The sequence below is a fragment of the Fonsecaea nubica genome (genome assembly GCF_001646965.1).
Source record: "Fonsecaea nubica strain CBS 269.64 chromosome Unknown Scaff37, whole genome shotgun sequence".
Taxonomy (NCBI): Eukaryota; Fungi; Ascomycota; class Eurotiomycetes; order Chaetothyriales; family Herpotrichiellaceae; genus Fonsecaea; species Fonsecaea nubica.
The window spans coordinates 68,330-89,385 of record NW_019173710.1 but is presented as its reverse complement, the minus strand read 5'-3'; the positions used below and the strand labels follow the sequence as shown (position 1 = coordinate 89,385).

Genomic DNA, 21,056 nt, shown 5'->3' with positions numbered 1-21,056 from the left:
AGTAGCTTACCGCGCACCAGCTAGAATCACTCTAGTATTGTCTAGAAGCCTTTGAAAGAGCAGTGGTTAAGTATAAGTAACAACGACGCTGTCCAGCGGCCACAGCGCAGGAGCCAAGTTTTGATCACGTGGCTAAGTGAACTTGCCGCTATAATCCTGGAGATCCCAGCATTTGGCACTAAACCAGAACGAGAAGATTTCTCAAAACAGGCAAGCGTGATGGTTTCAAATCCACCAATAAGGAAGTCCGGCTCGAATGCCTCCCCTTTGAAGGCACCTGGTAAGGAAAAGGAACGGGGCGTTTCACATCCCGAACGTTTCTTCTGATTCCCAATCGTAGACATACTCATCCTCCTACAGCAGCATCTCAGCTGTCCGCTCGTGCAGATATCGGGTCGCGCACTTCTTGTACCACGGTAGCTACGCAGTCGACTGAGCCTTTATTCTTCCCAGATTGACGTGCTATTGTATACTAGTCAATATGCCGAAGAGGCTAGGACCACGCGACAGAAGTCCGGTGAATCATAAGTTCGCCAGTTCATGCGAACGATGGCTGAATCTTTCCACAGTCCCTGTGTCTCAGTCGCTCAGGCAGATTCGTCTCATACCTATACATTAACGATCAGTGAGTATCAGAACTGATACCGACAGTAGAGCAAGGATTTGCCTCACATGTGCTTGGTCCATTCACAAGCCAGAGACCTTGTCATTGCCGGATCGATAATCTCCTCTATGCCGAAGTTGTTCGCCGTGCGAACCGGATTCATGAGGTTGAGGTACTCGGCCTCGAGCCGGTTGTAGACCTGTTTGTAGTTGTCCCCGGCTCTGCGAAGTTCGGCTCGGTGGTTGACTAGTACTTATCAGTCCACTGTGTCGTTATAGGTAGAATAATACCACATACCTTCAATCCCGCCGTCAAGCGGGAGTGATCCCCAGTTTACAGATGGCCTCATGTTCGTTAGTTTGGTCCTTGCGTGATGCTATCAAGGTCTTACCATGCAACGCGGCAGTTGGGATTGCGGTTATCAACGAGAATCGCTCCTCCGATACCATAGCATCGCCGAGTGATGATGGTATAGATGGGAATCGTTGTGGCGAAGTAGGCCTAGCTACTGATGAGTATACACTCGTTGGAGAAAGACGACTGTCAAATAGTTCACCTTGCACAGCTCCATGGCCCATTTCATGCAAGCGCTCCTCTCTGCCGCGGTTCCAATTGCAAACCTAGCATTTTTGTCAGAACGAAATATCTGTGCTGGGATAGACAGGTCTTGGGAGAAAGGATCTCACCCTGGGATGTCCAAGAGTTGGATCAAGGGAAGTCCCATCACATCACAGAGTTTGATGTGCTTCATGAGCTTCTGACAGCCAGGTGTATCCATGGCTCCGGCATTGAATTGAGGGTCACTGAGCCTTCTTGTTAGCTTGTGTCGAAATCATACATGAACTGCTCCTCTTCTACGGAACGGAGGAGTTGTCAGTGAAGAACAAATCGGTTACATACTCTGCGAAAATGCCCACAGGTCTGCCACCCAAGCGGGCTAAGCCGACCACAACGGTTCGGCCCCATAGTCGTCCGATCTCAAAAAATGATTCCCGATCAACGAGATGGTTGATGATCGACCTGACGTCGTACGAACGTTGTCGCCTTCTAGGGATGGCCTCCCTCAGTTCCGTGCACAGTCTGTTGGGATCGTCCGTTGGAGGCACGACAGGCGGTAGTACGCCACCGTGATTTGGAACGTATTGCAAGAACTGTGCTATTTGATCATAACATCCACGCTCGTCTGCGGCCAAGTTGTCGATGACTCCGTTGCAGCAGTGAATCTCCGCCCCGCCGAGTTCCTTCGGACTGAGACGATATCAGACGAGGATAGGAATGGTGGCGGTCAATAAGACAAACCTCAGGTCTTCTTCGAATGTGGCTCCTTCGACCACCTTGGGTCCGGCGTTGAAGAGCGAGCCGATATCATTTGCCATGACGGAGAAGTGGCATCCAGCTGCCCGTGCGGCACCCAGACCAACAGCTGGACCGACCACCGCGGCGCAATTCGGGATGCCCAAGTCTAACTGCCTCATCTAAATCTCTGTGAGCGAGGGGCGAAGGGTTGAGATCCAATGAACTTACAACCCATGGCAACAACTCCAATTCAGGAATATAGGTCGCTTGCTGGACACGGTATGTTGTTATCGACCCCCCGCCTGTCACAGGTCAGCGCATAAGGACGCCCCAAACACAGAAGTGGCCTACTCACCTGAAGATCCATCAACCAATTTGATCATCGGAAGTTTCATATGTACCGCGAGCTTCTCCATGTAGAGCGTCTTGGCCAGGAGAGCACCATCCGCATGTCCGGCACGGAGAGTGAAGTCGTCTGCTGTCAACAGTACTCGTCGACCCCGGATGTGCCCAAAGCCTACATAACTGTCAGTTGAAGGGACATGAATGGTCTGTTGTCATACCTTGGACATTGTTGCTGGGGGTAAAGTCCGCAATGACCTCCTTCTGCGCCTCGACGATATTATCCGATGAAGGATTCGCCTTGACCCAGGTTGCTGTGCCGGCAGCACTCCCGACTTCTCGAAAGCTCCCCGGGTCGAGAAGCATTTCAACCCGCTCCCTCACCCATAGCTTTCCTGCCTCTTTGTGACGGATGTAACCAGTGGTGTTGGACTTTGGGGTTTGCGCGAATTTCCGAACTTGGTCCAACTCCGCCAGTACATCAGACCAATCTGCTGGGCCTTCAGATGCTTTGGACTTCTTTTGACGCCGAGTATTGGCCTTTCCTGAGATTTGCTGCTGGATCTGGTCGAGTCGCGCGGTCGCGTTTGGCTTGCCCTTGGCAGCATCGTCGTTGGTCATGATGGGCTTCCCTGCACTCCTGTATTGCAAAATGTTATCTTATGTCTGGCATATGCGGCGCGCGTCTTGTTGTTCAGAATGACCCCCGGATCCCTATTTGTGCTTTAAGCATGAAACAATATTGTTGGACCAAGTCGATGTGAAAGATTGACTGGAGTGGTCGAGAATGGGATGCCCAACGACGAGGCTGTTGCAGCCTCGTCCCAATCAAGATGCCTCGGTAATAGTGCTTGGAAGAGCCTGTAGAGCAGCTCCAAGGCTACTGCAGGGAGGCACAACCCCTCATCCCCAGGGTTTAATGCCCCTTACGACAGCATCGCACCGACTTGCCGAGGACCATCGACACCCGAACTCGAATGGGAAAGCCGACATATTGGCCCTCTTACCAACGTTGAGACACAAGGAAAAAGATGTACTCGACGCTCCAGGTTACATCGGAGCATAATATTTTGTGACCCATTTGCTTGGGTATAAGATACCCACGGCATCACCGGTGCGATGCTCCGACGGCTGTCAAGGCTCCATTACAGCCCCCGACCGGATCTCTCTTCAAAAGCCGACTCTGAGAGGACCAATTGACCACCTCTGAGCCAGGCATGAGGTAATTTGAAGGGACTACTTAGTGACCGTGGGCCAGTGGTGCCTGTTCTCCTCTTTCAATAGCCGATCCTACCACGACTTGCAAAGATTGTCCCCAGCGGAGAATTGTGGATGACGATATTTTGCATGGGGTTGACACCGCACATTTACCAGAAGCAGCCAATCCTAAAAGTCCGCTACGATGATCACTTGAAGAAGCAGCAGATGCACCAAAGCTTGTGAATGCTTCGATGCAAATCTTCGCTGATCAATAGCCGGTAACCCACCAGGAAAAAGGAGCCATCCTACCATGCTATCCACAAAAACCATTCTTGGATGGGTCTGCAGAAGCAATTCAGTGGGTCGGGCCCTCTATTGATTCTTCCGAGCCTTTCGCCGATCGAAACATGTTCGCTCAACCACGCAATGCGTTCAATATCCTGATCCTTGTTTCGATGGGCGAAGGGCGTCCTGGCCCACTGATGCGACGGAGGTCCGCTCGAGGCTGCTGGTGTGAGAAATATAAAGACTGTGAAGGGATGGATGGCGAAAATCGCACATCACCAGAGTAAAGCTTTCTCATTCTACGATTTCGCTATTGAGGCCTCTCTTGTACTCGCTTCAAGATGGGTATCGACAATTCCCAGGGCCAGACTCATATTGAAGATGAGAAAGATCCACAGCAAACACGCATGCGGCAGCAGTCCGTCGCATCTCGACGTCTGAGTGAAGCCCAGGCCATGAAACTGGCAGAGGACGACACCGCCATCGTTGACGAAGAAATCGCAGAGTTTGAAGCAGCCCTCGAAGCACAACCGGTCAAGAGCACCTTTCTCAATCCGCAAATCTCGTTCAATGACCCCCGACACTTCACCTGGCTCCTTGTCGGCTTTGCTTCAATGGGTGGCATGCTCTCTGGGCTCGACCAGAGCGTTATATCTGGTGCCTTGCTCTATATGCCCGACGATCTCCACCTCAGCACATCTCAAGTCAGTTTGACTAGCTCTGCCGTGCCACTTGGCGCAATTGGTGGTGCCCTGCTCCTCGGTCCCACCAATGAGCTGGTCGGTCGCAAGATGGCCATCATCATCTCCCTGATTCTCTACACCATCGGTGGCGCCCTGGAAGCCGGTGCTATCAACTTTGGCATGATTGTGGGCGCAAGAGTCATCCTCGGCATGGGTCTCGGACTTGAAGGAGGCACCGTTCCAGTCTACGTGGCAGAGTCGGTCGAGAAGAAATACCGCGGCAATCTGGTCAGCCTGTATCAGTTCATGATCGCCTTTGGCGAGGTCATTGGGTACGTGGTCGCGGCCATTTTCGTCAACGTGCCGTCTGGTTCTTGGAGGTATATGCTTGGCTCGTCCCTGGTCTTCAGCACCATTATGCTTGTGGGCGTAAGTATCCCTTATGACACAATGAGCTGTCGGTGAAACAGTTCTCCTGTCCAAGACCTTCCTCCTATATCCTTCCATACTAATGAGAGCACAGATGCTTTTCATGCCCGAGTCCCCGCGAATGCTTCTACACAAGGGCAAGACCCTGGAGGCGTTCGCTGTGTGGAAGCGAATTCGAGGCCTTGCCAGTGCCGAGGACCGCAAAGAATTCTTCATCATGCACCATGCTCTGGATGCGGAAATTCACGAGGGTGACACAAAGCGCCGGAGATTCGTCTGGCTCGACTTCTTCACCAATCCGCGTGCACGAAGAGCCATCGTCTACGCAAACATCATGATTGCGCTTGGCCAGTTGACTGGGATCAATGCAATCGTAAGTTGTCTTGAAGCTTGACTTTATCTGAAATCAAAATTGCTAATAGTTGCCCAACAGATGTACTACATGTCAACACTGATGTCCCAGATCGGATTCGACAAGAAGCAATCCGTCTTCATGTCCCTCGTGGGAGGCGGCTCTCTCCTGCTAGGCACCATCCCAGGCGTGCTGTACATGGAGAAATTCGGCCGTCGCTTCTGGGCAAACACCATGCTCCCTTGCTTCTTCGTCGGTCTCATCTTCGTCGGCGTGTCTTATCAATTGAATTCCGTCACCGCCACAGAAGGCATGTACCTCACGGGGATCATCCTGTACAACGGCTTTTTCGGGTCCTACGCTTGCCTGACCTGGGTTCTGCCCAGTGAGGTGTTCCCCACGTACTTGCGGTCCTACGGCATGGAGTCCACCGACGTCAACCTCTTCTTCGGCAGCTGGCTCGTGACCTACTTCTTCTCGGACATGCAGCGGGCCATGACCAAGACGGGCTTGACTCTCGGCTTTTACGGCGGGATCGCGGTGCTCGGCTGGATCTATCAGCTTTTGTTCATGCCCGAGACGAAGAACAAGACCCTGGAGGAGATCGACCTGATTTTCAGCCAGCCTACCAGTCAGCTTGTGAGGGAGAATCTCAGAAATGTCACGCGGGGGATGAGCGACATTGCGCATTTCCGGTTTGGCAACATCTTGTCCCCTGCAGAGGAGAGCCATGAAATTGAAAGGCACATGGACGAAGTCAAGGCGTAGTTACTTGACGCCCTGTACACGATATAGACAGCACGGTTGACCCAATGCAATACTAGCTTGTCGTCGCGGTTGAGACTCAAAATGACCCTCAGATTCTCCGCATGAGGCATTCTGTCTATATATTTGCCATTCTCTCAGAAGCCTCAATCCGTCACCCCTGCGGCCGCCACTTTCACTGAACTGGCCAAGTCCTTGTCCAGATCTACACGTCCATTCGCGCCACCACCACCCTCGACATCCCCATTCGTCGACGCCTCGCGATAATACTGTGTAAAATCGTGCTTCAGCACATCCACACCGCTGCGGAACACCTTTGCAAACTCCTCGTCGGCCTCCGCGCGCTGACACATTTTCAGAAACTCGTCGTTCTCCAGCGCCTTGTCGGGATCTTGGCCGAACAGGCGTACTATGTTGGCGCTCGAGATGGGGTTCACGACTTCGTTGTACTTTTGGCGCCGGATCTCCGAGTATTTGTCCAGGATGGAGTCGTCGGCGAGACCCGCGTAGATGCCGGCGAGGCAGTCGTACAGGCCGCCGATGTCGACGATGCCGCCGGTCAGGCCCATCCCGCCGAAGGGGTTGCATACTGCTCGTCACGTCAGTGTCTGTGGGTTTCTTCTTCCGGGGGACGCTCGGGGTGTGTATACGTACAGTGCGCAGCGTCCGCGGCCAGACAGAATCGCCCGACGCGCATACTCGGCGCAAGCCGCTGGTGGATGCGGTACGGGCTAAAGTTGACGATCCGGTATTCATCTGGTTTCGGATGCCCGGGCAGCATGGTCTCAAACTTCCACGGCTGTCTCTCGCGGAGCTGGTCGTTGGTGAGACCCGGCTTCTCGCCGTACGTGACGCGGTAGAGGCCATCCTTGCCGATTTTGGCAGCCATGTACCAGTGTTCCGGGTCGATGATGAAGTTTGAGTCGAGCCAGCCGAACTTGTCAAAGTCGTAGTACGTCTTGGTCGCCTTCATTAGCCAGGTGCTCACACGTAGACACTTCCTAGTCCAAGGCACGGAGGGGTGAGGGAACTTACATTGGTAGCGACAATCTGCTCGTCCCACGTCTTGCCCGGGAACTCTTTGTCCCCGAACAAGGACCGTCTTACCTGACTGTTCGCCCCGTCGCACCCGATGATGTACTCGGCCTCGAGGCGCTTCTCGCCTTCGGACGTCTCGCACACGACCCAGGCTCGCTGATCGTCCTGCCCGACCGACACGACTTTATGGCCCCACGACACCGTCGCCGTGGGCTGCCGACCGATGTGGTCCATGAGGATCTTCCCCAGCCGGTTCAGCGGCAGACAGACCATGCGGTCCGGGTCGTCCTCGACCCCTATCTTCATGCCCGCCAGGTACGTGCCGTCGAGTTTCCGCCAGCAGACCCCGTCCGGCATGAACCCCTGGGCGCGCAGATCGTCGACGATCCCCGCCCGCCGCAGCTCGTACATCGCCGGGGACCCGTAGTGCGTTGCGCGCGGTTGTTCGTCGAGTTTGACGGACATGTCGATGAGGTGGACGGGGATGCCTTTCTTTGCGAGCATTAGGCCCAGAAGGAGGCCTGACGGGCCCGCCCCGACGATTAACGCCCATGGTTTGGACGTTGACGACATTTCTTCTCAATCCCGGAAAGGAAACCAGGGTCTTTGTCTTTGACCGTGGTGGCAGTCGACAGATAGGAAAAGAACGATGTATAAGTTTCAAATAGCGGACAATGGCAACCTCAGGATCATTGCTGTATTTTCTTCTCGTGGTTCTCTTGGCTTAAAGCAACTCGGTATAAGTCTCTGTATTCAAGGTGGCGACCTCACTCACGCAGTGTGGGGTAAGATGCTCATGACGCTGAAGGGTGAAGGGGTAAAAGGATAAAAGGGGGGATTGTGGGGTAGAACAGCCTTGGGGAAGGGGGAGACGCAGCCTTGTCGTTGACCCTCTCCCAACTCCATCCTCAGCCTGGGCGTGTCTGGGCATTTGAACACAAAATCGACTCCTCCGAAACTTCCCTCCAGTATATCGCATCCCTCGGGTACCATTCTGGAGGTGATGGCAACAAGCTACGGCGCATAGCTGTAGCAACCGATTCTAGTTGACGTAATGGTTCACAAAAGTTCCCTTTCTCTAAATTGGGTTAGCTTCGTATCAAAGTGCTTCAATTGCTTGGGCATGTTAGCGCCTTACGTTGTTATTTTGACAACAAGGAGGAGCACCAGGTTGCTATTTGCGCCCGAACGGCCGGTGTCAGAATGCGTGGGGGCGAAGGACATGATTGGTATTCATCGTTTGGACGCATCTCGACAAAGTGTTCCAACCAGCAAGGGTGACCTGTGTTCCAACTGCACGAAGCGTTTTCTTTTCATTGAAATGTCCTGATCTGTATCTGGAGTGTACTTCTAACATTCATCTTCAGGTGCTCGAGCACCTTATGCTGCCGTAGAAGACCGATACAACTTCAAGTGAGTCGATCTGGCCACAATCACCCCCGCTCAACTGACACTGGTGTATTGCAAGACTACATTCGGTCATGTCTCTCCCAAAGAAGCAAGTCAAAAAATTCATTGACATTTGTGTTAATAATTGGGACCGTATCCGTCAAAAATTGAGCCCGCAAAATGAAGGACACAGACTCTTTCCATCACGAACGCCAAAGCACGACGAGGACACAGGGGCTCGCGCGGACCAGGGAGCAAAACATTCGCAGAATAACACCGATACCTACAATATCCATGTTCAAGCAAACAATCAAGGGCCTGCCAGTCATGGGAAGTTGTTCACCGTGGAAGTTCAGCCAGGCATGAGCAAGGCGGCGTTCAAGAGCTCGATGGAAAAGGCGGCTCAGGATGCGGGAGTGATGTGAGTAACAATTCCTCAGCAAGCGGCAAGTGTGGAGTCACACAATCCGTGTACCGGTGGTCAGTCAGTCAAATTCCATGAACAAAGTCTTGCCTGAAACTCTTCACGTTCTCTCTGGTTTTCTAGGGACTCCATGACCTCCCTGATCACCTTCCTAAGACTGTTCTTACATCCATTAAATAAGTCAACCGGTACCCATCCCTCCAGAGGAAATGTGGCAGATATGTCGCTAGCTTCAAGAATGTCACGAAATCCATTGAGCCTTCGTGCATCCTCGTAGTGCTTTTCTAGCTCGTCATGATTAAAGTGGATGGGACATGAAGGAGCAGACTCGATTTGGTCATTTCCAGTAAGCCTTGACCAATTCTGCTGAACTCGAAGTAATGTGTTTCTGAGCATAAGTGCGTCGGCATCGTGACCATCGGAAGTTCGCGCATAATTTCCGATCTGTCTTCGTATCGGGTTAATCTGCTTATCGTCGTAAACGGCTGCGACAGGAGGTATGTTTTCCCTAAAATGCGATAGATAGTAGCCCTGTAGCATTGTCTTATTGAACCTTTCCCAAGTCTCGGATCTCACAGAAAGAGGCATTTCCTTTAGGCCCTTGGGTAACTCAAATAACTGAGCATCATCGGCCAAATCCAAAAACTGCGGTTTTCGTATTGCGAGAAACAAAGGCAAGACATTCGCGTCTTGCCAATCAATGATACTAGTCACTTTTCCTTCATCGGAAACAAAAATATTCCCATCATGAAGGTCTCGGTGCCATAGCAGCGGCAGACAGTGATCAGGGGATCGAGGAACGATGTGTGGCGTGATTGTGCGAACCAGTTCCAGCATTTGGCGTACGGCTGCGTTTGACAGGTCGCTGACCGGCTTGATTGGAAAAGAAAATGGTCGGCTGGGGACAACATCTGTCTCTTCGTGGGCGCGACTACTAATTTGTAACAGAGATGAACGTGCGAGAGAATCGAGATAGTCGTTTGGAGTATACCCTTCGATGGAGTAAGCATGAAGCCCAGCGCTTGCATAGATTAGGAACATACAAGGACCGGGGTCGAAGTCCGATTCCCACAGGACTGATTCCATGAAATGTCCGTGCGCCAACGGGCCTATAATGAATCTCGAAGAGTTTGCTGCTGAGACTTCAATCTGCCGGCGAAATTTGAATTTCGCAGCATCCTCGGTGAAGTAGAGACTGCCGTAACCCTGAAATCGTTTGCTGGCCTCAAGAAGACGCTCTTGAATCGTAATAATTTGATCCACAACGCCAATTCTCTGCTTGACGCTTAGGCGGGGCCATGTGTTTTTGAGATCTGCTCCCACAGCTTCTTCTAGAATCATGTATTCACATCCAACTGTGTTGTCATTGTTGTCGCTCCAAGCCAACACTTTTGGTACCGGCAAGTTCAACTCAGCTCTTAAAAACTCCAGGGTTGCTACCTCACTTGCCGTGATCAAGCGTCGTGGAACGACAGGATCAGGAACCTTGACGATAAACCGCCGCCGACCAACTGTAGCAGTCATCACTTTGTTTGAGGCTCCTTCGGCAAGCTTCTTGACTTCAACTCTACCGGATTGTCCTTCCAACCCGGCCGTCTTTGCGACCACAAGCTTCAGAGCTTTCACATCGAATGTTAAAGTATGTTGTTGTAATTTTTGGGGCTCGTTCCAGAGCCAGCGGCCTGTAGTTGGGAGGAACAACGAATCATCAGTGAACCTTGCAAATAGGTACGAGCGAATGCTGCGGCCGATCGAGGGATCTGAGAGTCGAGGCTTCATCGTATACCTCAATATTGCAGAGGAATTGGTGGCGGGCTTCAGAATCGAGAGAGCAAGTATGACTGAGGTGAAGAGAACGAGCAAAGTCGGATGCGCCGCCTCTGTGCTAGTGGAGATGATGCGCTCCGCCGTAGGCAGGCAACAAGGTCACGTGAGATGGGAGATGGGCGGGCGTCGAGATTCCGGCGGATTGCAGTCCACCATATATCGTATCGAATATACTTCGATTGATCTTCATACTGCGAAGACTTCTTCTACAAAGACCCCTCCCCAACAGTTATAATCTAGGGGTGCCTGGACACTGACATCTCGTCCAGTATGGGTCTACTATGGCGCATGATTTGTTTTCCCACGTTCCTGCGACTGCAGCATACGCCGGAAATTCATGCTTCACCCAAGAAAGAATCCTCTCATGATTCTTCGGTTGAGGTCGTGACAGACAATGATGATGCGAGTCCGACATTGGGGTTTTCTTCACTGTTTCCACTGGGTGAGACCGAGATTGATAGTGTTGGCAAATTTGATGACCATCAATCCACGGCTGAAAGGTAGGGCATGGAACAAGGGTCATCTGGAATGTATGGCCGGCACTGAGTAACCGCAGCTCGTCTCCACAACCATCCAGCAATTCACCAGCTGGCGTAAATCCTCGGGACGAAATGATACCAGACAGCGACGATTGCGCCTCGAGGGCATATGACCTCTTCGAACTCACCCCGGGTGCTGTTCGCCTCGTCAAGGTCTCGCCAAAGGCACAGCATGAATCCATACATTGTTTATTATCCCGCTCGACCACGTCCTCCAACTACACCGCACTCTCGTACGTGTGGGGGATATCACCGGGTTTATCCACTGTCAAACTCGAATGTGACGACGCTCTGGGCAGAACCATAGAGTCCAAGATACGGCGCAACCTGTCAACGTTTCTCGAGGTCGCCGGGTCTCTCTACCCTGAATCGCATCTCTGGATCGACGCGCTGAGTATAGACCAAACCAATGTCGACGAACGGAACCACCAAGTTCAGCAAATGGGAGAAGTCTATGCCTGTGCCGAAAAGGTCTTGATCTGGCTCGGCCAAGGTGATCCGGCTCTCGACTACACGGTCCGCGCCATTTTGAACGAGGAATACCCACGACCACAACGCGTCACGGACGCCCACGACAAATTCTGGCCGGGTCTCTACAAGCTGTGCACGCACGACTACTGGAATCGCCTGTGGATCGCGCAGGAAGTGCTCCTAGCTCGAGAAATTTCGATCGTGTACGGCCACGTCGAGATCCCCTGGGACACTGTCTCGGAGATTGTGCTCGGGTACGCCGACTCCTCGTGGTTCCTGGATAGTTCATCGGACGGGGGGAGTGGCTGCATGGTCGACCAAGCCATCCGCGCCACCCCGGCGTTTCCCTTCTTCATGAGCCGCCATGTGTCTCATGGCCCGGCGCACTATGCGTTCCGACTCCATGATCTCCTCCGCGAATACGGCACTTCGCGCTGTGAAGATTCGCGCGACCGGGTCTTTGGATTGCTCTCATTGACCCGCCACGGCACACGGTTCCCCGTCGATTACAACCTGTCGCGCTCCGAGCTGTTTTATAGGGCTTGGTCGCATTTCAACACGGACGGCTCTCCCGAGCTGGCGTTTCTCCTCATGGTGGCTCTGGAGCTGACGCTGGAAGATCTCGAGGCAGAAGTCGCGAGTGACTCGTCCGTCCATTGGAATCCATCCAGCTGGCCGAGCTACCGCCCGTCTCGGGACCCCGAGCTGCTCAACCCGTGTGTGCGGCGTCCGACGTTTGACCAGATCTCAGGCGTGTCAGGGGGTCATCAGTCCTCCTCTGATGCGGAGTGCTGGACGTGCTATCTCTGCGACCAGACAGTCCATCTCCGCCGACCTGCGAGGGACGAACTCATCTGCTGTCTCGTCCGGTCTGGGTTCCCAAACCACATCATCTTTGAGCCCTCAGCGACTCCGTTCACATACCTTCCCGCCGTGTTTACCATCATGGAGACACAATCTGACGACGACGTCGATGACGACAAGAAGGAGGGCATGCGGCCCAAGGTACAGGAAGATACATCAGGACTGAGGGTACCGCTTGAAGAGTGCAGACTCTCCATGGTCGAAAGCCCAGCACGCATATTTGCAAAGATCGAGATGAGCTGTCCGGCCCTGGTGTTCCTTCTACGCCAATTGGAGATGCTCGCTCGACGGGACGCGACCTCTGCGCTGAGAGAAGACATATTCTCGTGCGTGGATGACCGGCTCTATAGGTTTGTGCTGTCGCTCACGGGCGAGAGTTTTACGAGCACCACCACAACCACATTGGAATAGGCCTGCTCTGATATAAAAGGTAGTCTGAGATAGTATATCATTTACGTGAGCGGTTACAGCGTACGGTGTGAAAAGGGGATTTTGCTGCTCTTGTCAAAACAGGTAATAATACTGTCTACATTCACAAGACGCTACTGATCATATTTAATGAAAACCTGGGGTGTCTGGCATCAAAGTTGTACCTCTTAATGCTTTTCCTGATAGTTCCCTCCCGGGACATTAGAGACGGTATTGTCTTCTTTGGCCTTCACGTCTCCGCGCATAAGGATGGAGGGAACCGCGAGGGACAAGGGGATCCACCTCGGCCGTGTTGATCAGCGCTGGGTCCGCCTCGTCTAGAGATTTCAGGCCGGCTAAGCGCATGGCTGTCTCGATCTCGTCTTTGATAACTGTATCATAATAGGCGTGGTTAGCCAAGCAGGAGAAGAAAAGGCAGGGAGAAAACAGGATCGGGGGAGATAACGTACTGTTGATAGCGTGCACGACGCCTTCTTTGCCGTAGTTGATGGCATACATGAAGGGTCTGCCCAGGCCGACACCACTGGCTCCGAGACAGAGGGCTTTGAGAATGTCGGATCCTCTTCTGAACCCCCCGTCGATGAAAATCTCCATGTGGTCAAAGACCTCTGCACATTCCCTGTGTAGCTCTAGAAGCACGAGAATGGAGGCCGGGGCCCCGTCCAGCGCCCTGCCTCCGTGATTGCTCACCACGATCCCCTGGCAGCCCATGTGCATGGCGAGCCTGGCATCGGCCGCTGACTGGATACCTTTCAGGACAATTGGCAGTTTGGTCTGTCGTCGCAGCCAGGCCAGGTCTTCCCAGCAGAATGCCGGGTCTATGAAAGACCCCACACTTCTCGCAAGCCCCGAACCCTTGTGGTCGCTACCAGCTGCGGAGCCTCCGACGCCGCTGGAATATAACGTGTCGAGTTTTATTCGTTCGTCTGCTTCTCTCTTCGAGACAACAGGGAGGTCGACGGTGACAAACAAAGCTTTGATCTGTGGGCGGCTGTTGATGACCCTGAGGAGCTCTTCAGTCTTTGACCGGTCTTTGTTGATGTATAGTTGGAAGAAGAACGGATGATCCTTGCCCGCTGCGTCAAGAATCTCGAGCAACGGGAATGAGGCCGTCGTTGATATCTGATTGATGTCAATACAGGGTGGCAGTCACCAGCGACAAATGAACCAACCGTCTGTATAATGCCAGTGGCTGCAGCGCCTCTGCTAAGCGCCAGTTCACCCTCTGGTCCAGCCGTCTTGCCAACACCAGCCGCTGGGTTACTGTTAGCATGGGACCTTACCGTAGAAGAGGGCACCAGTGGAGTTGATCAAGCTTACGTGCAATCCATATAGGAAGTGATACTTGGCATCCCATCATCGTCGCTTTCGTAGATACAGTCGAGACATTTCTCAATATCCGAGGCCGGAACCATATCTTTCTGAAGAGGTCGTGGTTCACGTCACGCGTGATGTTGTCGTTTGAGGCGCCCGAGATGAAGGTCCAGCTCTTCTCCGAGAGTGACTTCTTCGCAGCATCTTCAAAGTCGTACAGGTTGATGAAAGTGTCGAGCGATGGTTTGTCTTCTTGCTTCCGACCAGCCCTCGAATCTTGACCAGGCGGCACATCTGGGAGCTTTGTGGTTGGGTCAAGATCTCCAATCTGCTCTCGAGGCAAGAGATTGGTCTTGATGAGATTCGGGTCGTGGACCTCCGAGTACGCCTCGGTGGCGTCTCTACCAGCATATGCGTAGATTACTGTGACTCCTGATGAGTTTTAGGTATCCTTTCTGGGTGCAAGTGACCTTACTTTCCGCTCCTCCTGGGTGCTCTGGTGCGAATCTTGTCATGTCGTACACCTTTCCCTCTACAACAATCCAGCAGTTGTCGCGTGTGGTATGTGACTGCACGGCAGCCGCCGAGACGGATTTGGTTGAGCTTGACATTCTTTTCTATCCTTGAAGCACGCTTCACATGTAACAGCTCCCGTAATGTAACTCAAGAACGAAGGTTGACCGCTGGTAACAGGCTTCGGAGGAAATCCGATACTATTATCTCGAAATCTTCTCCAACTCGGTGGTGACTCTTCCCCCGCATCTTTGCTATCCTCGGACCAGACGCCGTGAACGGAGGCTAGCGAATGACCATTCGCACCAGGGTAATCCGAATGAACAGGGGTCCGGGGATTGGTCGGTGTGCCTTCGCATGCTCTCTCCAGCCTGAAGAAGTAGCCTCCGTGGCTTCCTGTGGTTAGCGTTAGTGATTTTGACAGAGAGCAACACACATTGATATTCCCCAAACCCAGAGAAGTAGAGGGACAGAAACCCGAGCGTCCAAACGCAAGACATCCAACTGACCCATATAACTTACCGGAGGATGCATTTTTTCTTTAGGCCGGAACAGACGGAAGTAGTGACTTGCAAGGCTAACCTTTGAGAGAGGCCGTGTGATTGTGTGAGACATGAAGAACTGAATATCAAAGCACCGAGGAGGACACAATAACGTTACTCTGGACTCGCACAGTGCCTAGTCATGGTGTTGGTGTCTCCTAACACTCCGCATCGCTCTGTGCCTGACGGACTGCTCGAGGTGATGCGCGACGACAGTGTGTGCAAGGACCTTTGACAGCCTCCATTGGGGGGCAGCTATCTAGTGCTGAGGTTTGCATTGCCGAATTCTGAACTCAGGGTCTGCATCAATAGGACACCACCAAGGTGGCAGATGAAATAGTTACGATCGACACAAGCTGCGACAACGAGATGGAGGGAGCCAGACTCTCAAACTGGGCGGCTTAAGGCTAGTGCCTAGGCAGTGCTAGGTCAAAGCTAGCAAACAGCCCAAGGCCTCCACTATGGCCAGACTACCTAGCTAGGCTTGTTCCCCGGCGCCGTTGGTACCATTGGCCGCCTAGTGATGACAGGGCCCAGGTCCGGGTTACTCGTTCCCGAGTGCGCGTTCCCCAGATTTTGGGGGGTTTCTTTTGCTGGCGATGGTGATTTTCTACGTTGAACCCCCGTCATCGAACACTCTCCGCTCGCCCTGGGCATCTCCCCTTCGACATCCTACACCATCCCCCTCTAACGTTGGGCGCCTCAACTATTCACCTATTCCACTATTTCACCACAGGAGCGATATTGTACCAGTCAATAAACCCCAAATCTATCTATCTTCCTTCTACATGAGACTGCAAGGGATATGGCCATCCGCCCGACAGAAATCCCACCTTCCTCGGGGTAACTGCGGTCAACGACCCTCGATGCTCAATCGGGTTTGCGAGATATTAACTTCTGACCAAGATTTCCCTGGATACAATGGTTCGATATACCTAAATTCCCCAGAAAGATACGGCATCTACTGACTGAGGCTCCGAATAGTCCGCTCCCAAGGCTTCACGAACGCTCCGCTGCCCCAATTGTGACCTCGTCGTCGCCCGCCCGAGTCACCTCGCACGTCATGTACAATCGCATCTCCATCCTTCCCAGCGGGAACACTTCACTTGCGACCAGTGTGGCCGCCAATTTTCACGGAACGACGTCCTGCTCCGACATCTTCGTACTGCCCATCAAGCAACCATATCTCGGAAGCGGTCTGCGCAAAAGTCATGTTTTCGCTGTGTCAAGAAGAAGTTGAAGTGTGACCGTTCGCAGCCCTGTCTACCTTGCAAAAAATCAGGATCATTCTGCAAACATCCGACAGACGACGAAAATATGGAACGTGGGATTACAGAGGGCAAAATTGAGTCACCAACTCCATCCACCCAACTCCCAGAGCAGCAAGCATGTCAGGATGCCTCGTTCCCCGGTACACAGGACTATCGGGACGAGGCAGAAACCCGTCTAGGGATTGTCAATGGAACTTCGGATCTGGTCAGTAATACTGCTCAGAGACCAAGCAATGATCGAGTTTTCAACGGCAGCACATCGTTTTTCCACCCAACCCCAGAGGGCAATCCGATGGATATGATCTCCCCGGACCTCGTGTCTTTTCCGAATACCAGCCCAGATGGCGGAGCCGAGTTCAACCATTCCATGATGGGATTCGAGGGCTTTCTGCCAGGTGACTTTAACTTCATGTCTTACGATCCTGCCCCGAGGATTGGCGGTGGTGTGGACTGGCTCAATCTCGACCTTGACTCGCCCGGTACTGGCGAACTTCAAGCTCACTATCAGAGTGGAGCTTTTGGGCAACCGATGTATTTTCAACCATCGATCCCGCTTGACCTGCAAGAGCCGCTGCAAAACAGAAGCCACCAAGCCATATCTGCACAACTAATGCCAATTCGACACCAAGAATCCAAAAACCTTTCGACCAAGTCGTCCGAGTCGCGAGCCACCTCTCAGCAATGGCCCTTTGACCACACACGGAACCCTGAATCTCAGCGATACAGACTCCCTCCTTTACGAGACATTTTACAAGGCACTGTTGCCTCAAGTGAAACTAACAATGGGACCACTATCAGAAGTCTGATTCAGCTGCTCTCGTCGCCATACTTACCAGAGCAAGATCTCTCTCACGACCCGAGTATGAAATCTGCAATGGAGCTGCTGAAAAATTCCTTAGATTTGTACTTTGCAGAATTCCACAACATTTTGCCTCTTGTACACGTTGCCACCTTTCAGATGACCAAAGTCCCTACCGTCACACTGGCCGCCATGGCTTGTATTGGAGCCATGTACTCGGACGATCAACAGGGGACAGAACAGTCATGGTCTCTGAGTGAAATGTGCGGCCAAATGATTGCATGGCTGGTAAGTTTTGGACCTTGAAGCGATGCAGATGTGAGTGACTAATTTATTGGATCAGGGCGTGGGAGATAGCACTCGCTTTTACAATGCGCCATATCTCATTGCTTGCTGCCTTCACCAGATCTATTCTCTTGGCTCTGGGAATATGAGGCTTTACGCAAACGCAGATTGCTCGAGGGGCATACTGATGGGTTGCCTCCGCGGGATGGGTCTGTTAAAGTCCCGTATCAGCACCGAGGTTGAGTGGGAAGATTTCAAAAGCCCCCTGCCCAACGAGAATGCAGCAACCGAGTGGCTGAGATGGAAAGACCAGGAGCAAGAAAAGCGCATTGCTTGGTCTTCTTTCGAGTACGACTGCACTTTGTGCACCTTAACCGCGCGACGAGGTGCTGCTGACTTACAGGAACTGCCGTCTTTTCTGCCCTGCACTGAGCCTTTGTGGGATGCGAGATCCCCTCAAGCCTGGGCAGCTCTTTACTCACGCCTTACGCCGACCGCCCGAGGAGCCTCGACCGCGAAAATACTTCGAAATCTTCTGGCTGGAAAAGGTATCCCTGAGGATCTACCAGCGTGGGGAAAGAGGCTGTGCGCACAGAGCATTGGCCGACTTCTTTGGGACATCAAGCAATTGGATATCATGGCGACCACCGAGTACCTGAAACTCCCTTCTCTAGCTGCGGCTCAGAGACAGACCAAAAGCACTCTACTGCAAGGACTCAATGCACTTTGTGAATCCATGTATTCTCTGACTTCTACCGCCGATCTCATCCACTACAAGTAAGTTCTGCTGGTTCTCGAGAATGTGAAGCTGTGTTTAACCAGATTGTTGCAGTCTTACCGCGCTTATCTGTCATTACTCTCACTTATATAGCGCGGACGAGGCTATGGACCTTATTGTTCATATCTTCCGCTCTTCCGCCTCGCAGTCGAAACAACTCGATCAGAGCCTTGTGTCGGCTAAGCGACGCCTACGCTCGATACTTGTGAAGAATCCCACAAAAGCTCGTAATCTAGCGTGGCATGCAGCTCAGATCATCGCCGTGGCAAACGAATACCTAGTCTCTGCGCCTTGTGAGATTATGCGGACGTTCATGGGCTACATCTTCATCCTTGCCTTTGCCAAATTCGGACCTCAGCCCTGCTCGGACCCTGGTTACGCCTCATGCCCTGTTCGACTCGATTTGCCAAATCGGATTGATGGCCAACGGACCGCAATTGCGACCTGGATCGAAAACGGAGGGCCCGCAAGCATTGGTGCTGTCGAGAACATCTACATGAGTGGCAGTCTCGAAGCGATCAGCCACGAAGCTCAAGCCATGCTACGGAAAATGCGCTTCTGGAAGCTCTCCAACAAGTTCAGCCGGATCCTTGAGAGTTTTGACTTTGATTGCGATTAGACAGTTCCTTCGAACGAGCAGATGGTGAACCGTGACCATTATTCGACATCCACAATTGAGTGTCTGCAAAGTGGACATTCAGACCGTGTTGAAGCGTACCGCCAGTCTGGACTCCGAGTCCCACCAGTCACCAAGTGTTCGTGACGGAGTGGTACACACCCAACGCGGATCTGGGGGCGGGGTCATCACGGACTTTACACCGGAAGCTTGCAACACACTGAATGGAACAACGACTTTCTTCACTTACCCAAGGCAATAATGAATGGTCTTAGGAAGGATGGGCTCAGTGTGCCGCTTGCCACAACGATGGCCACAATGATCTTGCGGGACATCCGAACTCCGAAAGTAAACCGAAGAGTGGAGATGAAGCGAAAACTATCATTTTGAACAGGTGGGCGCTCGACGAACAATGGGGCATGCCACCACAAACCACGGTTGTGCGTTGTGATTCGACTGAGTCAATTCGGAGAAATTCACCGTGGAACTTTATCCCCCAACTTGGGTGCAAGTGGTGGAAACGATCCAATCTACCGGTTCAATTTCGAAGACCCCGCGTTCCTGGATCTCTGTTCTGTGCCTCAGCGTTCAGAATCGATATCGATCAGGGCTCATCTCTGTCCCAGCAGACTAGATCTAACTAGACGTGAGGAGAAGATCCTTGTCGGCCTCGACTACATCTCACCATGGGCTCACTTCAAAATGTCGCTCACGACGAGGACCCTCAGGTACACCCCCTCCACTTGACGCCATACGATGCTCTGCCGAACAAGAAGCAAGTATGGCCAGGCGAGCCTAACACGAGAGAGGAGGGGCTGGGTCGCCTTGTGCTCCTCACACCAGATGTCGTCGCCTCTGCTGCAGCGACAAGCATTCGAAGCGGACGGCGTGTGAATCTTGGGTGGGAGTTGAACAAGCTGGAAATCGCCAACTTTGGCCGAGTACCCTGCAGGCACGAGATTGTCGGCATTCTCGGCGGCGCTGCTTTTGACGACGTCTACACGTTCAATCCACAGCAGAGTAGTCAATGGGACGGGCTCAGGCATTTCTCCCAACCAGATCCGATCGAGTCTGAGCCAGAGAGGAGGGTGTTTTACGGTGGTGTGACTAGTCAGGAAATCATGGATGTAACGAATCACCGGATTGGGCTGCAGTATTGGGCGAAGGAGGGTATCTGCGGACGAGGGGTGCTGTTGGACTATGTCTCATACGCCGAAAAGAGAGGCATTGACTACTCGACGTTCAGCGACCACTCAGTCCCCCTCAGCGTACTACTCGAGATCGCTCAAGAGGAGAATGTGACGTTCAAACGTGGTGACATCCTTTTCGTGCGCATGGGTGTGACTAAAGAATGGGACACGCGCATGACATCGCAGGACAAGAATGCCTATGCAACGACCAAGACACCTCAACACGCTGGCGTCGAAGGCACCGAGGAAATGCTGCGCTGGTTGTGGGACACAGGCTTCTCTGCAGTGGCGGGTGACGCGATATCATTTGAAGTCTACCCTGCTAAGAAGAGTTATCCACGCGGTGAAGGAGAGCCTGAGGTGGAAGGAGTCTTTATGCACGAATACCTGCTGGCGGGATGGGGCATGCCGATTGGCGAGCTCTTTGATCTCGAGGCATTGAGTGCGATGTGCATCAGGGAGCACCGTTGGGAGTTTTTCGTCGCGAGCGCCCCATTCAACATGCCTGGAGGCGTCAGCAGTCCGCCAAATTGCATAGCCATCTTCTGAGCAGCCGGTTCTTTGTGGAGGCTGAATGGCATAGAGATGACGGCGCGAGCCGATCATGCCCGGGTTCTTGCGTCGGGAAGAAGTAGGTGTTGTTTCAGTCCATTATCACGAGCTAGACGTTTCTACGATCATGTACTTGAGCGAGCAATGCAGAAGATTCCCAAGACAAGAAACACTCCTTTCCGCTAGTGTATATGTGTTGAGTGTGTGTGTGTGTGTGTGTGTGTGTGTGTGTGTGTGTGTGTGTGTGTGTGTGTGTACA

General features: G+C 52.7%; 8 protein-coding genes across 8 annotated transcripts; 4 read left to right on the top strand and 4 right to left on the bottom strand.

The window, feature by feature from the left end:
- Positions 1 to 668: 668 nt before the first annotated feature.
- AYO20_06050 (hypothetical protein) lies at positions 669 to 2,863 on the bottom strand (the record flags this gene model as incomplete). Its single annotated transcript, XM_022644341.1, has 10 exons — positions 669 to 850; positions 902 to 948; positions 996 to 1,105; positions 1,161 to 1,224; positions 1,291 to 1,407; positions 1,505 to 1,852; positions 1,904 to 2,079; positions 2,129 to 2,202; positions 2,256 to 2,417; positions 2,464 to 2,863. The coding sequence occupies 10 exons, from the start codon at positions 2,861 to 2,863 to the stop codon at positions 669 to 671; spliced, it is 1,680 nt and encodes a 559-aa protein (XP_022499645.1).
- A 1,205-nt stretch (positions 2,864 to 4,068) lies between these two features.
- On the top strand, positions 4,069 to 5,959 carry AYO20_06049 (hypothetical protein; the record flags this gene model as incomplete). Its single annotated transcript, XM_022644340.1, has 3 exons — positions 4,069 to 4,839; positions 4,934 to 5,212; positions 5,273 to 5,959. 3 exons carry the CDS (start codon positions 4,069 to 4,071, stop codon positions 5,957 to 5,959), a joined length of 1,737 nt encoding a protein of 578 aa, XP_022499644.1.
- Positions 5,960 to 6,102: 143 nt separating this feature from the next.
- Positions 6,103 to 7,567, bottom strand: AYO20_06048 (hypothetical protein; the record flags this gene model as incomplete). The annotated part of the gene is made up of 3 exons (XM_022644339.1): positions 6,103 to 6,545; positions 6,611 to 6,923; positions 6,992 to 7,567. The coding sequence occupies 3 exons, from the start codon at positions 7,565 to 7,567 to the stop codon at positions 6,103 to 6,105; spliced, it is 1,332 nt and encodes a 443-aa protein (XP_022499643.1).
- Positions 7,568 to 8,864: 1,297 nt separating this feature from the next.
- Positions 8,865 to 10,586, bottom strand: AYO20_06047 (hypothetical protein; the record flags this gene model as incomplete). Its single annotated transcript, XM_022644338.1, has 1 exon — positions 8,865 to 10,586. One exon carries the CDS (start codon positions 10,584 to 10,586, stop codon positions 8,865 to 8,867), a length of 1,722 nt encoding a protein of 573 aa, XP_022499642.1.
- Positions 10,587 to 10,904: 318 nt separating this feature from the next.
- AYO20_06046 (hypothetical protein) lies at positions 10,905 to 12,919 on the top strand (the record flags this gene model as incomplete). The annotated part of the gene is made up of 2 exons (XM_022644337.1): positions 10,905 to 11,134; positions 11,191 to 12,919. The coding sequence occupies 2 exons, from the start codon at positions 10,905 to 10,907 to the stop codon at positions 12,917 to 12,919; spliced, it is 1,959 nt and encodes a 652-aa protein (XP_022499641.1).
- Positions 12,920 to 13,138: 219 nt separating this feature from the next.
- Positions 13,139 to 14,862, bottom strand: AYO20_06045 (hypothetical protein; the record flags this gene model as incomplete). Its single annotated transcript, XM_022644336.1, has 5 exons — positions 13,139 to 13,308; positions 13,387 to 14,059; positions 14,110 to 14,192; positions 14,258 to 14,683; positions 14,727 to 14,862. The coding sequence occupies 5 exons, from the start codon at positions 14,860 to 14,862 to the stop codon at positions 13,139 to 13,141; spliced, it is 1,488 nt and encodes a 495-aa protein (XP_022499640.1).
- Positions 14,863 to 16,623: 1,761 nt separating this feature from the next.
- Positions 16,624 to 19,058, top strand: AYO20_06044 (hypothetical protein; the record flags this gene model as incomplete). Its single annotated transcript, XM_022644335.1, has 3 exons — positions 16,624 to 17,664; positions 17,720 to 18,438; positions 18,533 to 19,058. 3 exons carry the CDS (start codon positions 16,624 to 16,626, stop codon positions 19,056 to 19,058), a joined length of 2,286 nt encoding a protein of 761 aa, XP_022499639.1.
- Positions 19,059 to 19,741: 683 nt separating this feature from the next.
- AYO20_06043 (hypothetical protein) lies at positions 19,742 to 20,794 on the top strand (the record flags this gene model as incomplete). Its single annotated transcript, XM_022644334.1, has 1 exon — positions 19,742 to 20,794. One exon carries the CDS (start codon positions 19,742 to 19,744, stop codon positions 20,792 to 20,794), a length of 1,053 nt encoding a protein of 350 aa, XP_022499638.1.
- Between the last annotated feature and the right edge of the window lie 262 nt (positions 20,795 to 21,056).